At 43.9% G+C, this 15,415-nt stretch overlaps 1 protein-coding gene across 1 annotated transcript in view; it reads right to left on the bottom strand.

Moving 5' to 3' along the window:
* The window catches only part of Etnk1 (ethanolamine kinase 1), a 45,964-nt gene extending 31,592 nt beyond the window's left edge, over nt 1-14,372 (bottom strand). The window contains exon 1 of the mRNA XM_021654378.2: nt 13,841-14,372. Within this exon, the coding sequence (XP_021510053.1) occupies nt 13,841-14,248 (408 nt within the window). The 5' untranslated portion in view covers nt 14,249-14,372. The remainder of the gene's footprint in view (nt 1-13,840) is intronic.
* Nucleotides 14,373-15,415: the final 1,043 nt, after the last annotated feature.

Genomic DNA, 15,415 nt, shown 5'->3' with positions numbered 1-15,415 from the left:
CAGCACTCAGGAGGATCCTAAGGTTCAAGGCTAGCCTGGGCTACACAGTGAGTTCCAAGACAAGAGTGAAAAACTGTCTCAGGCTCTACCCTATAATCCCCCTACAAAACAAAAACAGTTTGCAATTATTTAGATTAAATGCTTAAGAATACAATAATTCTATTAAAACACTAAATATGGAGGAAACTAGTACTTGCTCTGTTAATAGAAAGCTGATGCTACTACCTAGACAGGGAGCAACACATTCTTATGAAATAGTACTAAGACTGGTCAAAAGGATCTTAGTTTGGGGGGGTGGAGAAATGGCTCAGAGATTAAGAGCATTGGCTGCTCTCCTAGAGGTCCTAAATTCAATTCCCAGCAACCACACAGTGGCTCAAAACCATCTATAATGAGATCTGGTGCCCTATTCTGGCATGCAGGCATACATACAGGCAGAACACTGTATACATAATAGATAGATAGATAGATCTTTTTTAAAAAATCTAAGTTTACCAAGATTTAGCATCGATATCTGTAGGTACTAATACCTTTAAATATATATCACCTTTGGGAGGCAGAGGCGGTCGCTCACTGTGAGTTCACTGCCAGCCTGGTCTACTAAGTGAGTTGCAGGACAGCCAAGGCTACACAGAAAAAATTTGTCACAAAGAAAGAAAAAAAAAAAGTGGGGGCTGCAGAGATGGCTCAGTGGTTAAGAGCACTGACTCCTCTTCCAAAGGACCTGAGTTCAATTCCCAGCACCCATATGGCAGCTCACAACTGTCTGTAACTCCAATATCTGACACCCTCACACAGCCATACATGCTGGCTAAATACCAATGCACATAAAATAAAAATAAATTATTTTAAAAAATTTATGTATGTATGTATGTATGTGTGTATGTATATATATGTGTACATATGTATGTATCTAAAACACCTTAGTAATTGTTAAAAAATAAAACACCTTAGTAATTGTTAAGAATGAGCATAGCTTGGCAGAGTATAGGGAATCATAAGAAAGAAGGGGAGTTAATCTGATGGGGAAAGGATAGGAGCTCCACAAGGACCAAATATATCTGGGCACAGGGTCTTTTCTGAGACTGACATTCAACCAAGGACCATGTATGGATATAACCTAGAACCTCCACTCAGATGTAGCCTGTGGTAGCTCAGTAACCAATTGGTTTCCCAAAGTGAGGGGAACAGGGACTGTTTCTGACAGGAACTCAATGACTGGCTCTTTGGTCTCCCCACCCCCGAAGGGAGGAGCAGTCCTGTTAGGCCACAGAGGAGGGCTTTGCAGCCAGTCCTGAAGATACCTGATAAAACAGGATCAGATGAATGGGGAGGAGGTCCCCCCTATCAGTGGACTTGGAAAGGGGCATGGTGGAGATGAGGGAAGGAGGGAGGGAGGGACTGGGAGGGAATGAGGGATCGGGACATGGCTGGGATACAGAGTTAATAAAATGTAACTGATAAAAAAAAATAAAAGAAAAAAAAAAGAAAAAAAAAAAAAAAGAATGAGCATAGCATTCAAGCCCTGATTTTCAAAAAATAGAGAAAAATGATTACATGTAAGTGGTCAAAGACACTCTAGGATACTCACCACCTTCAACTGGACACACCTCCTCCTCTCCAAAGCTACATGAGCTTCCTGACTAAGGTGATTATAAAGAAGACCTCAGTGATGCCAAAAGCTTAAGATTCAAGAACACTTTCTCAAACAGAGGATCTGAGCTACACAGCAGCAAAATGTGTACACACACCTCCAAGTAATAAACAGTGAATTGTTATTTTAATCACAATGTTTAACTCTTTTAGAAATGACAAGTCCATTAGAAAGGAATCCAATGAGCATGCATCTAAACTGTCTATGAGAGGAAGACATAAACTGGATGGGAATTAAGAAACATGTCAGGCCAGATGTGGTGGTGCATGCCTTTAATCCAAGCACTCAGTTCAAAGCCAGCCTGGTCTACAAAGTTAGTTCCAGACAGGAAGAGCTACACAAAGCAGCCCTGTCCCAAAATAAAAGAAAAAAAAAAAAAAGAAAAACAACCAAACAAAAAAAAAAAAAAAAAAAAACAAGAACAAAAAAAGAAAGAAGTCAGACCACATAGTAATAAACTGTCAAGCGAGCGGCATGTTCTCCCATCGTCAGGAGTAGAGTGTGTTAGCCCACTCTCTCCTGGCATTGGAATCACCACAGAAGCACAATGAGCAGCCAGGCTCTGAATGGAACAACACTTAGTTCAGAGAGGAGACACAGCAGTATAAGTTTCCACAGTGGCCATCGGCCCCATGCTGAGCAGGTGCCTCCTAGCAGCAGGTACACACAGTGGGCTTGCACATACCCCTGTGCTCAACAGAAGCACATGTCAACCTCCCAACAGAAGACACACTTAAGTAGGTTGTCTCTATCCCCCTAGAAGCTGGCACGGTGATAGATCCCAGGCATGCTTAAACAAAACAAAGGAGCACAGACTGATTCTGAATGTCTAGATTACCACATGCAGTGACAAGTTCAGCACAGGCAGTCTGCGTAAACTACGTCAGGCCCACGGCCAATTCTTGTAAAATGAGAAAAGGCAGTAAGAGTGCATGGGAGACTGCCTTTGCCAATACATAGTAAAGGATATGTAAGTAAAATAAGTTTAATGTATCAGAAAAAGAAAAGGGAATGAAGGAAAAGAACAATGAAGAGAATAAAAGCTCAGCCTCATACTTGTATCATTAGGAATACTTCCAAATAGAAAAAGAACCATCTCCCAGGCTCATGCTAAAGCTCAGCAAGACATTACAAAAGGAACACAGCATAGCAAGGTCTCTTCTGACAGCACACCACTGTAATCCTAATAGCCAAGAAGCCGAAGCAAGAGGAACATCAACGAGCTGGAGACCAATCTGTGCCAACCTTGTCTCAAAAGAAAACACAAAAGTAAAATCCTTAAATTAATAATACAGGCACATATCAAAACAATATGGCCTCTCAACTAAATTTTATTTACTCCAGGAATGCAAAGGTGATTTACTCTTTAAATTTTCAAAATCAATGCATATACCTCAGTAACGAAACATGAATACACTAACTATATTAAGTTTTTTTGTGTGTCTGTTAAGACAGGGTCTAGCATAGCCCAGGTTAGCCTTGCACTTGCACTAGAGGCTGAAGACAACCTGCCACCTCCACTTCCTCAGCGCTGAGATACAGACATGCCATAATGCCCAGCTCTCTCTGGTTTTCTTATCTTTAGCTAATTTTTTATGTAAGAGTGTTCAGTCCACATGTATGTGTGAATGTGCCTAGTGACTGCAGAGGACATCATATCTCCTGGAACTGCAGTTATGGACGGTTGTGAGCAACCATGTGGGTACGGGGAACTAACCCAGGAAGGGCAGCCAGAGCTCTTAACCACTGAATCATCTCTCCAGCCACATCTTATTTTTCTTAAAGAAGGAAAATATATATGGACATAAACATCTATTTGCATATAACTTATACACAGAGACTGAGCCATCTGCATCTATGGGTCACACATCTGTGGCCTCAAACCTTAGATCAAAAATATCTGAGGAAAAGAAACCACGCCCATTCTCAAGAGAATGTAGGGCATCACTCCCTGCACATGACAGCATTACAGTGTACTACACATGAGTAACCAAGGCCACCTAAAGGGTGGGAGAGGATGTCCACAGCTTACTTACATGCAAGATCTTTAGACATCTACAAGGAGCCCTGAAACATCCCCACAGACATCAGAGAGGACGCACCAAAGAAGTAAAGCTTCCTTCTTCAGGGCAGAAACTTTTCACTATTTCAATGGTTTGTGGTGCTGAACTCAACCTTGGAAATTATCAATTTTTAAATTGATAATTGATAAATGATAAGAGAAAATCATGTCAATGATAACGATATCATACTTACCTAAAACCAGAGAGTAATATAATCCACTTAACACCTGATGCTATGATTCAAATGTTTAGGTCAGCAACACAGTCCAGTCATTCATTACCCGGCAAGAAGAATCACAGACAGGAAACAGTGATTCCCTGAGCACTAAGGGCTATCCTGTCAGAATACTGCCAACTGCTAGCAGAATATCAAGGTGAGCAGAATCCAGCAGTGACAGGATCAACTCCAGAAGAGCTGGGTCACTGTATCTACAATAATGTGCAAAACACTGAGAAAGTGCTTTACTCCCTGGCTGTTTGTGTATGTGTGTGTGCACACGTGAGCATGTATACATCTATTTTGTAAGCCAAATTTCAGGATATTTTTCACACAACCCAGTTATAACGATAATAAGGAATCCAGAACTTACTACTGAAGAATCCTTGATAGCTGAGACAAGTGCCAGAATGCTGCAATCTTATTCCAAGGACTGCTAACCAGTAAAATTAGTAGAATTGGCTAGAGTTTAGAAACCTACCTGTCCTCGCTCTCCTGTCAAAGTGAGGAACCTGAGCTGTGCTCATAAGTACTGGCTTGGCTTCCTATGGACCAAAAGCTCAGTTGTTTACCACAGTCCACATCCTGGTTCAGAGTGATCAGATAAACTCCATCCATCTTTTAAGTGCCACTGTGAAAAATGCTCGGTTCATGGGGAGAACACACACATTTGACTTATTATTCTATGTAACTTGGAAGCTGAAGACTCGTAAAAACAAAAATAGGCATTCCTAAAGATTCTGCTTCGAGACTGCACTATCAAATTACAGCTGAGTTTCATGCTGCCATCTTAGGAATTACAGACCTACCAGCTCTCAGTTAAACTTCTCCAGAGATCTCTGATACAGTTTATCATCTTTCCATTCCTGTAAGAGTGGAAACACTCAGAAAATTCATCCAAATTACAAAAACATCTATACAAGTAGTCTGCTAGAAGAGTTTTGACTATCAAAAAACTGAAACAGCTTCAACAATGTCAAAGGTAAAATAAATAAATGAAAGGACAAGCCATGGATCAAATGCTTGTAATCCTAGTACTTGGAAGGCAGAGGCAAGGGGATTCTCATGCTCAAGAGCAGCCTGGCTACTTATGACAGGTCACAAGAAGGCATACAATTACATGGTCGTTGTCCCCACTCCCAGTTTTTTGAAAAAGGTTCTTTTTTATATATCCCTGGTTGTTCTGAAACTCACTATATAGACTAGGCTGGCCTCAAACTCACAGCCTCTGGGATGTTGGAATTAAAAGCATGCACCACCACAGCTGGCAAATAATATATGTTTTACATGATCAAATGTTTGCATCTATCATACATGTGTAAATTCTTCTGAAAAGACAAAGGACAGGCAAAATGTCTCAGTGGGTACAGGCACTTGCTGCCAAGCCTGAGGACATGAGTCCTCAAAACGGCACTAATCCACAACAATCCATTTTGTGGAAGGAAGGGAGGTGCTGCAACTGTGGTCACCACTAGAGGGAGGGCAAGTTTAAGACCAGAAAGTGAATAACGGAAAGTTGCTGGAATTATTTCTTGCCCAGGATTTGGGCTATATAAGTACAACTGTTTCATGAATTCCTCTCTAACTTCTGAGAAGGAATCTTGTTGTGCTGCCTAGGCAGGCCTTGGCCCCCTCCTGATCTCAAGCAACCTCTCATCCTCCTGGGGAGCTAACCCTACAAGTGACCACCACCATGTGCTATAAACTTTTAGTGAAAAGAAGAAAGACACCACCTGATGCAGCATATACTTTAGATATAAATCTAAAACAAGCCTCACAGCGTAACACCTTAATTTTCTGTTAAGTTCCCAGATATACTTTTCTTTGTATGTGGGCCATGTATGTGAATACTCACAAGTATGCAGGCACACATGGAGAAGCTCAAGATCCACAGTGCTCCTCCTCCGTCTTACTCACCTGAGGCTCTCTCAAGTGACCACAGGGCTAGCCATACAGGTAGTCCCAATGGCTAGCTTGTCCCAGCAATTCATCTCTAACCCTCTGATGCTGGGATTACAAACAAGCCCGCAAGTGCACTCAACATTTCTATACAAACCGGGGTCAAAACTCCAATCCCCACACTTACACAGCAAGTATTTTACTCAAGAGCAATATCTGCTGAGCCGTCTCCCCAGCAATGATGCATCTTCTTATCCTATATTAATTTTTTCAAAAATGTGTATGTGTTTTGCCTGCCATGTAAGTCGGTGCATGTACCCACAGGAGGCCAGAAGACAAGTGTCAGATCCCCTGGAACTAGCTAGAGCTACAGATAGCTGTGAAGTGCAGTGTGGGCGCTGGGAATCCAGGACCTCTGAAAAAACAAGTGCTCCTAAAATCTAAGCCCTCCATCTAACCCCTCTAATCCTATCTTACCATAACTCATCTTTTCAAAAACCATTCTTATCTGTGTGTACACATATAGACCAGTTGGCAGGAATCAGTCCTCTCCTGAGTCAGGACTCAAACTCAGTGCATGAGGCTTGGCAGCAAGTGCCTTTACTAGCTGGGTCATCTCAACAGCCCCTAACTCAGTTTGTAAACTGCAGCTGTCAGGGCTGGAGACAGCTCAGCAGTTAAGAGCTGCTCTTCCAGGGGAGCCAGCCCCATCTTCTGCCCTCCATGGGTACCTGCACACACTTGGCATACACAGAGACATGCATCCATAAATAAAATTAAACTTGCCTCAGCCCCCATTATCTACTTGACATTCTATTACTGTGTGGTAATCATAAGGTTTAAAATCTGCCCAAAGCAATCATTTATTCCCCAATTCACTTTTATCCTGAAGCCCCAGTGTGCTGGAGGTATAGAGGTCCTTGTGCTCACAGATGAGTAGCAGAATCTGGAATGTTAAGCACACAAGGCTATTTCTTCAAAGGCAGAGGTGCTATCCACCCAGAAGGCTGGAGGCTGACATGGTCAGAGCCTAGTGACCTTGGCTCTATCTATATGGCCAGAGACCACATCAGATCCTCCCCAGACCCTTATTGTAAGCTTGTTTCTCTCAGTCAATCTAGAGATCCAGTCTTTATGGGGTGTCACATGTGGTCAGCCTATAGAACCCATCTTTATGGAAAGTGTCACAAGTACTTTCCAGAGTCTTGATACAGTCACGTCTAATCTTTGTTTATCTCACTTTGTGCTTTATTGTGCACATGGGATTGAGTTGATTATCACCAGGAAATTTTTCTCCAAATTGTGCTGTACTTAAATATGCCAAACATAAACTACTCGGAGCCAGACTCCCAGAGTTTGATAACTCTTAGATACAATCCATCCATAGGGATCACAGTACCCTAAAGCCTTGAATGGTAGCATGTGATCCAAGGAGAGGCACCGTACCAGGATGAAGAAAGGCTTTGCCAGCTTCTCAGGAATAAGGAAAAACCCACCAACACTCAGTTTTCTATTCAGCTAAAGTTCTCAAGTGTTGGGCAGAATAATATCCTAGTCTGGTGATAAATACTTCATATGTACACAGAGGTATCTCCTTAGGACATAGGTAACCCAGTGGCACACCCCACTCTGGTGTTTTACTTTTGGGCGGTTGTGTTTTTCCACACAGGGTTTCTCAGTAGCCCTGTCTGTCCTGGAGACCAGCAGACCAGGAGCTCTGCCTGCCTCCACTTCCCACTGGACTAAAGTCATGTGCCTCCAAGCCTATATGGTATTTTACTTTAAAGCCATAAATATTTCTCTCAACAAATGTTGTCTCTGTATTGTAATGTGAGACTTCCCTTAACAACAAAAAGTTTAGAACCTTCACTGCTTTCCCAGTGTGCCTTTACTAAAAAAATATACTAACTCCCTAGTGACCTACAGATCCTTAATGCCCAGAAATTCCCACTCGCACCATTCTGCCCAAAATACTTTGGGCCTAGTTTAATAGTCTGTGTGAAATCCTCCTTGCCTAGAATCATAGCTTTTCTTCAAAAGAGCTCAGGGGTTGAGGGTAGGTCAAAGCAGTGCTTGCCTATTACACACACGACTATGACTCAGTCTCCAACACCCAGGCCCCCACATACACAAACCCCACAAATGCTTACATCAGGTTTCCCCTACCTTTATGGATCATCTTCCCAATTCTCCTGGGGCTGCCTTGGGCTTTAACATTATCCAGAGTTTTAAAATACATTATCAGCTACTGAATTTTAAGAACTTAGGCCTTTAATCCTTTTGTGGTATTGTGTACTTGCTACTGAACTATACATACTCAGCCCTGAAACATGAGTCCTTCTGCTCAATTTCCCATTTACCAATGAAGGTAATGGGAACTGAGAGACAGGGAGTACCACACTGCCATACACTTAATTGTAGGTATTTTGTATTCATTTTCCTGAGTGCTTTCTAAGATACAAAGCACTACCTATGTTGTGTTTTGTTGTTTTTATCTGGTTTTGTTTTGTTTGTTTTGTTTTGGGGGGTAGGGTCTTAACCTGCAATCCAAACCAGCATGGAAGTCAAAATCCTACTATCTAGACCTCCTATATGCTGGGATTACGGGAATGTACAATCTCTCCAAACATTTTAAGAGATTAAAATACTTGCCAAGAGCCAGGCATGGCAGTTGTGTATGGCTTTAATCTCCAAACTCCAGAGATGGAAGCAATTGGATCACTGAGTTCAAGGCCAACCTGAGTACAGGACAGCAAGGGATACTATACACAGAGAAACCCTGTCTGAGAAAACAAACAAAAACAAAAAATCACCCATCATTCTAAAGCTACTTCTTTCTACCACAACAATGAAGGTCCCAAAGAGGGGAAACAGTTTGCTTAAGCCAAATCAGTTGTTAATATCTGAAAAGTAACTAACAATTAAGTCCTCTAACCATAATTAAATCACTATAAAACACATGAATAGTTTAAAAAGTCAATAAAAATATTTGAAAGCTATCAAATACTATGTGGTTTTGGTAGAAGTTAAACACCACATAATATTACCCACCCTTATGAACTGTTTTCCTAAGACATTAAAAAGAGAAAACTAGGAAACAGACAAATGAAATTAAGGTAGAAAAATGAGCTAAGAAAAAAAAGAAAGAAAGAGAGAGATAGAGAGAGAGAGAGAGAGAGAAAGAAAAATTTGTAAATGGAAAAACCCACAATGAAACCATAATTTTGTATGGTGGAAAGATAAACTTAGCTTATGCTTAAAAACCAGAGATTTCAAAAACATACAGAAATATGGACGAATCTGGGGATGTAGCTTACAGCACTTGCCTAGTGCACAGCACTGGGGAAATGCACAATCTTATACTGTAGGAGCAGTGCAAGTCTAAAATGTTTTTTCATTATCTTTGAATGTGAAAAAAAAATATCTGAACATTCATTCAAAAAACATTACATTACATATTCTGATTTGTCTCGGGCTGGGGACTTCAACGAGCAGATGCTTTTGATTTAGGCCCTATACAACCTGTGCTCAGCAGCATAACTGTCATGAACAAGCATTTATTACACCTCACAGACCTCAGGGACAAGCAACTGTTTATTGAATCCATTTTACAGCTAATGATAATGAAGAGCTTAAAAACGTTTAGAAAGTTGGTCAGAACTAGGCAGTAATGTTGCAAATGCCTTTAGTCCCAGCACATGGAAGGGAGAGGCAGGCGATCTCTGTATGTTTGAGAACAGCCTAGTCTAGAACAGCCAAGACAAGAAATCTTGTCTCAAAAAATAAAAAAATAACATAAAAAAAGAGAAAGAAATAAAGTGCAGAAGGCAGGCTTTGTCGTACCTGTAATACCAACATTTGGAAGGCTCAGTCTCAAAAAGAAAAAGACCAAAACTTGAGCAGTAAAACAAAGCTAATAAAGTGAGAGGTACAGACCCAAACCCCATGTTCTCTACCTTCATTAACAGCTACTGAAAATGATGAATGGACTCAAGGTACCAACTTCCAAGCAAGTTTCCTGAGATCCTATAGCACAGATGTTGGGGGAGGGGGGAGTACACACAACTACATTCTTATTATGTGTAAGGGCACATACACGTGTAGCAAAATGCAAGTGTGTATGTATAGAGGCCCAGAGTTGATATCCTCAAGCTCACCACATACTAAGGCAGGGTCCCTCACTGAACTATGAGCTGAATGAGTCTACTTTCTCCAAGAACCCCCTTTTCTGCTTCGGGAGTGCTGGAACAGATGTTAATTTTGTAACAAAAAATGGTCTTCCTAGCCCATGAAGCCTTTGCCATTATAGCATTATCTACTGTGGATCCCAAGCTAGGGAAGAATTTACAAAGTGGCATGCTAATGGCAAACACTCTGGCTCAAACACTGCTGTAGACAAAGTCACTGGATATTCAAGAAACTGAGCCAGCTTTTTCAAAGCGAAAAAAAAATTGGCTGGGCCTGGTAACCTGTAAACTTAAGAATCCTGCTGCTGGGGAGGCTGAGGCAGGAGGAGCTATGAAAATGACAACAGAAAAGAAAAACAATTAAGTCTCTTTGATCCTTTACACATGACTATCCCCCAAAAATACAGATACATCAAAATCCACATTCAAATAAGGGAGATGCTGCATAAGAAAAGAGTTTGTCATTTTCTAAAACTACAGCACACATGGTAGAAAACGCAAATGTGTTCAAGAGAGCTCAAAGTAGTCCTTTCCTGAGCCACAGCAGTTTTTTAGGAAATTAATCTTGCAAGGCATGGCTTCCCTGTCTCAATCATGACACATACCCGTAGCCTTTCTAGGTCAAGAGCAGTAATTCCTAAGATAAGTCCTCTCAGATCTGTCACTTAACACAGGCTCAGTATCACTAACTGCAATACTCACTTGCAGTTCTTGCCCGTCCCTCCCAGGACAGCTGGAGAACATAGGGTGGAAGGTTTTGTTTGTTTGTTTGTTTTTTGGGTTTTTTTAGACCAAGGCAGTATGAAACAAAAAACATTTGGTTAGTACCGACTCAGAACTTCTCTACCCATTGAGAAATCTACTTCCAAAAACCTCATGAAACCCCTCCTTAGAGTGTGTTTTTACTTCTGATGAGGACAGCTCTATCCAAAACACGGACAAATTTCACATGCTGTTTAGTTCTAAGTAGAAACTATCACTTGGGGTACATCTAAGTCTCTTTGTTTTTAGCCTGTTTCTATTTTTTTTTTTTTTCACTCTCCACATTTGGTATTAGAGAACTAACAGGAAAGATAAGGGTTGTCACAAAAGCTTCCAAAATGTGTTTAGAGAATATTTTTAACATATTTTTCTTTGGGGGGGGGTGCTAAGACAGCATTCTCAAGTAGCTCATGCTGGCCTGGAACTCCTTATGTGAAGCTAGGAACAACCTTGAACTCCTGACCCTCCTGCCTCCACTACAAGAAGCAGAGAAAAATTTTAAGTTTTGAGGTGTGGGGGGGGGAACAAACAGGTGAGTGTTTGGGGGAGTAGCCCAGTGGTAGAAAGCTTGTATAGCATGAATTATGCTCCAGCTTTCATTCCAAGAACCTCACACAGAAGAGGATAAAAAGAAAACATACCAAAAAGGCTATTATTGATAACAGCTGACCAAAATTAATTACCTTTTGGCTATAGGGCACATATTTCCCTTTCTGAAATGAGGTAGGAGTATTACCTTTACAGTTCAAGGGAGATAAAATTTCGAAACAAACTGTAACTATTATGAAATACTAAACAGAGCCAGGCACAGTGACACACGCCTAGCACTCTGGGAGGCAGAGGCAGGTGGAGTTCGAAGCCAGCCTGGTCTACAAAGTGAGTCCAGGACAGCCCAGGCTACACAGAGAAACCTTGTCTTGAGAAACCAAAAGAAAGAAAAGAAAGGAAGAAAGGAAATACTAAACAAGCAGGCTGAAATGGCAAAAGCCTTTAAGCCTAGGGCTCAGGCGGTGAGTTCCAGGCCAGCCAGGTTTACAGAGCCAGCTCCAGACCAGACGGAGCTACAGTCTTAAGAAAATAAAAAATAAAAACAGAATTACTAAACAAAGCACCAAGGCATCACTAGTTTGTAATGTCCTAGCATGTGCAAGTCCCTCTACGGAGCTGGGGCTAATAAATAACCATAACCTTGGCTTGCTGATGGCTGGCTTCTGATCCAAGAGCTCTGCTCACACAAGGAGGGAAGGAATTTCTAATTACTGAATCTAGACAGAAGTGAGTGACATGATCACTTTCAACTATACATATTATAAATTCAGATTATAAACCCAAAGGTTAAAGTTAACAGTCACAACGCAGGATAGGATGGTGACGAAAACATACAATCCCACCACAATGGAGCCTGAAAAAGAACTGCCAGTTTAGTGACCAATCTAGCCACCTTGCCTCAAAAGAGTAAGTTGCTACATATAAATCATGATTTAACCTGATCTCCTATGCAACAACCAGAAGTTTTAACTTTTTTTCCTTTTTTACATATCCGCTGGCATTCCTTCACTAAATTTCACATGAACTAAGAGATAGCACTGAGGCAATGATATTAAAAAAAAAAAAAAAAAAGAGCTCAGTCCAGCACACAGCACTCCATCCAAGAGCTACAGCCACTATTCTACACACAATTAATGAAAATTCCAAGCTTCAAACTTTAAGTCACTGCTAAAAAATAACAAGGAATACCAGCACTGCAATTTACCAGGAAGCAGCACTGCTTTAATTAGTAAGATATTTTCCAGAAATAAATGTCAAGCACTCTCAAACAAGCAAGTTACCACATACTATAGTAACAGTCTAACCTGAGGGCTACAGACGTAGCTCAGTGGTAGAGTATTTGCCTATGATTCAAAACAGCCTTTCCTGCACTGCAAAAAAAAAAAAAAAAAAAAAAAAATACACAAACATGTTTCCATTTGAAAAGCACTTCCTTGAAGGAAATGTATTTCCAAGTCACACATAAAAATCATTTTGAATCCACTATTTCCTACATACTTAGCCAATAGGAGTGCCTTAAATTTCAAAGCCTTTTGTTTAACAAGTTTCTTCCCCAAAACATATGGGTTCCTTTAATCTGCTCAGAACCCTTCTGGCAAGAACCGAAACTAAAACTCTTGAAAGCCCCAAGTGTCAGGATCTGCGTTGGGACCTAGACACTACTTGTGTTTTAATTATATTAAGAAATAATTCAGCAAAAAATTAAATTAATAAACCTTGTATAAATCCCACAATGTATTGGAGTCATCAAAGTGAGGCAGACGACTTGGATAATCCAAATAAATGTTACAGCATTACTGCTCAAATCTAAAACAAGCCTAGCCGTTAAGAAATACTATTTTGGTTGTGGGTTTTTTTTGTTTGTTTGTTTGTTTGTTTGTTTTTGTCTGTCTGTTTGTTTGCAAGGAAAAGGAAAATTCACCTTTTAATTCCTAAAGGTGCGCACTGCAAAAACTAAAAACAATCAAAACAAATAAATCCTGGGTACCGGGAATCATAACTTGCAAGAGTTTTGTGTGTTTTGTTGTTGTTTTATCCTAGATCTTTGGGGTATTTCTTCTAAGAACTGTCTTTAAATACACTGACTCAGGAAACTGTTCCCAGGCCACTGCTCACTCTAACCTAGGGCACTAGTTCTTCTAAGACTTTACAAATTTAGCAACAGCGACTCAAGCCTTCAAATAACGCCCAGAACAGCGTTCCCTAGCATCCTGGCGTGGGCAGCGGGTCCGCGGTCATCCCGCTTCGGAACGGAGTTCTCCCGGGGCCGGCTCGGAGGATGTGGGAAGATCCCAGGCTGGATAAGGCAGGGATGGGAGGAAGCGCCGGGGAGGGAGGGCTGCGCCGTGAGGACCGCGGGAGGCGGCCGGCTGCGGGGTCTGGGAGGCAGAGGAAGGAGCCCTGGGCTCGGCCGGGCCGCGCAGCCATCCGCCCCGGAGCCTGGCCCGGGCCGGCGGGCACCGCTGACGCGGCGGCGGCCGGGGGAAACGCGGCGGCCGCCCGGCCTCACCTGCAGGGTCACCTCGCGGGGGTCCCAGCGCGGCCGCAGGTGCCGCAGCAGGCTGAGGGCGCCGTCGCGGCAGCGCTGCTCCTCCTGGTCCTGCACCGTCACGTCGAGCTTGGGCACCTCGGGCGAGCCGGGCGGGACGTGGATGTAATTGGCCATGGCCCAGGCGACGGCGGACACGACCACGACGACCACGGCGACGGCGACCACGAGCGCGGCGGGCGCCGGCAGGCTGCTGGACCCTTCCGTGCCGGGGCGCCCTCGGCGGAGGGCTGCGGCCGCTCGGACGGACGGGCGGGCGGCGGGGGGCGGCGGGGCGGCGGGACGGGGTGCGCGGCGCAGCGACGCGGAGGCTCGGCCGCTCTCGGGAAGATGCCTCAGTGAGCTCGACCGCGGGCGGCCGCGGAGCATGCCGGGACTGGCCTGACGCTGGCGTCACGCCGGGGGCGGGGCCTCGGCTGCGTCAGGCGGCCGGCGGGTGGCGAACCCCGCGGCACAATGGGCGGGCCGCGGGGCTCTCGGGGACTGGGGTCTCGGGGAGCGCGCACCGCTAGGCGCTCCCGCTGCTGGGGAGCTGCCCGGGCTGCTGCCCCCGAAGGAGTCCGAGTGGTGCCGAGCCCCGCCGGAGCTCTAACGAGCCTTGCCGAACTCTGCCGAGCCCTGCCGGGGCTCTAACGAGCTTTGCCCGAACCCTACCGGAGACCTTCCGAATTCTGCCGAGCCCCGCCGGAGCACTGTCGAGCTTTGCCGAGCCCTTTCGGGCTCTGCTAACGGGCCGTGGGGGGCTGCCCAGCCCTGCCAGGCGTTAATAAAGCGTCACCTCTCTAGGTTATTAGGCTCTGCTTACGTAGGGCTGAGGTTTTTAGGGGACGCGGGAGGCACGTCCCGAAATAAATCTAAATTAGGCGGTGAGCTTGGCGGGACTGAGTATTAATTTGGTCATGTACACGGAACCCACATTCTTGGTTTAGCAACCAAATCACCTTTGGCGCTAAGTAGAGATCACAGTACTTGGGACAACTAGGTAAAATAAGAGTAAACTGAGGGCGGTGGTGTGATAACATACACCTGTTATCCTAGCTCTCGGGCAGCTAGAAGCAGGAGCGTGGTCACGAGTTCGAACCCAGCCCGGACTACATAGGGAGTTCCGGGTCTACCAGGGCTACTTAATCGCCCGCCGTCGATAATAGGGTACGACGACAGCAACACTTATTTTAAGGGCCAGGTGCTTGACCTTGCTGAGAGCTATTCTAACAGACTGCAGGCGGGTCCAGTCCCAGCGGCCCTGGGATTCGCGGAACTGCAGGAAACCTCCAGCGCCTGCTGGAAAGGCTGCTCTGTCAGAGGAATAGTGGAAACCCCTCATCTGCAAGCACTGGGTCAGCCCGTAACGGCTTTCCTTTTATGACGGAGACAATGGTGGCAGGTTTCACCTCGGCTCTGGCTTCTCTGGGGATTGAGGACAAAGTGGACACAGTTCTTAGTGTTCAGTACTCTGCACGCACGCACGCCCCCCGCAACCCTCCCCCACGCACACACACGAAAACGAAAAAAAGTATTACAGGAAACACTAGGTTA

This window comes from Meriones unguiculatus, chromosome 5 (assembly GCF_030254825.1).
Source record: "Meriones unguiculatus strain TT.TT164.6M chromosome 5, Bangor_MerUng_6.1, whole genome shotgun sequence".
In the NCBI taxonomy this organism is placed as follows: Eukaryota; Metazoa; Chordata; class Mammalia; order Rodentia; family Muridae; genus Meriones; species Meriones unguiculatus.
Note: the sequence above shows the minus strand (reverse complement) of the source record. Positions and strands in the feature narration are given on the sequence as shown.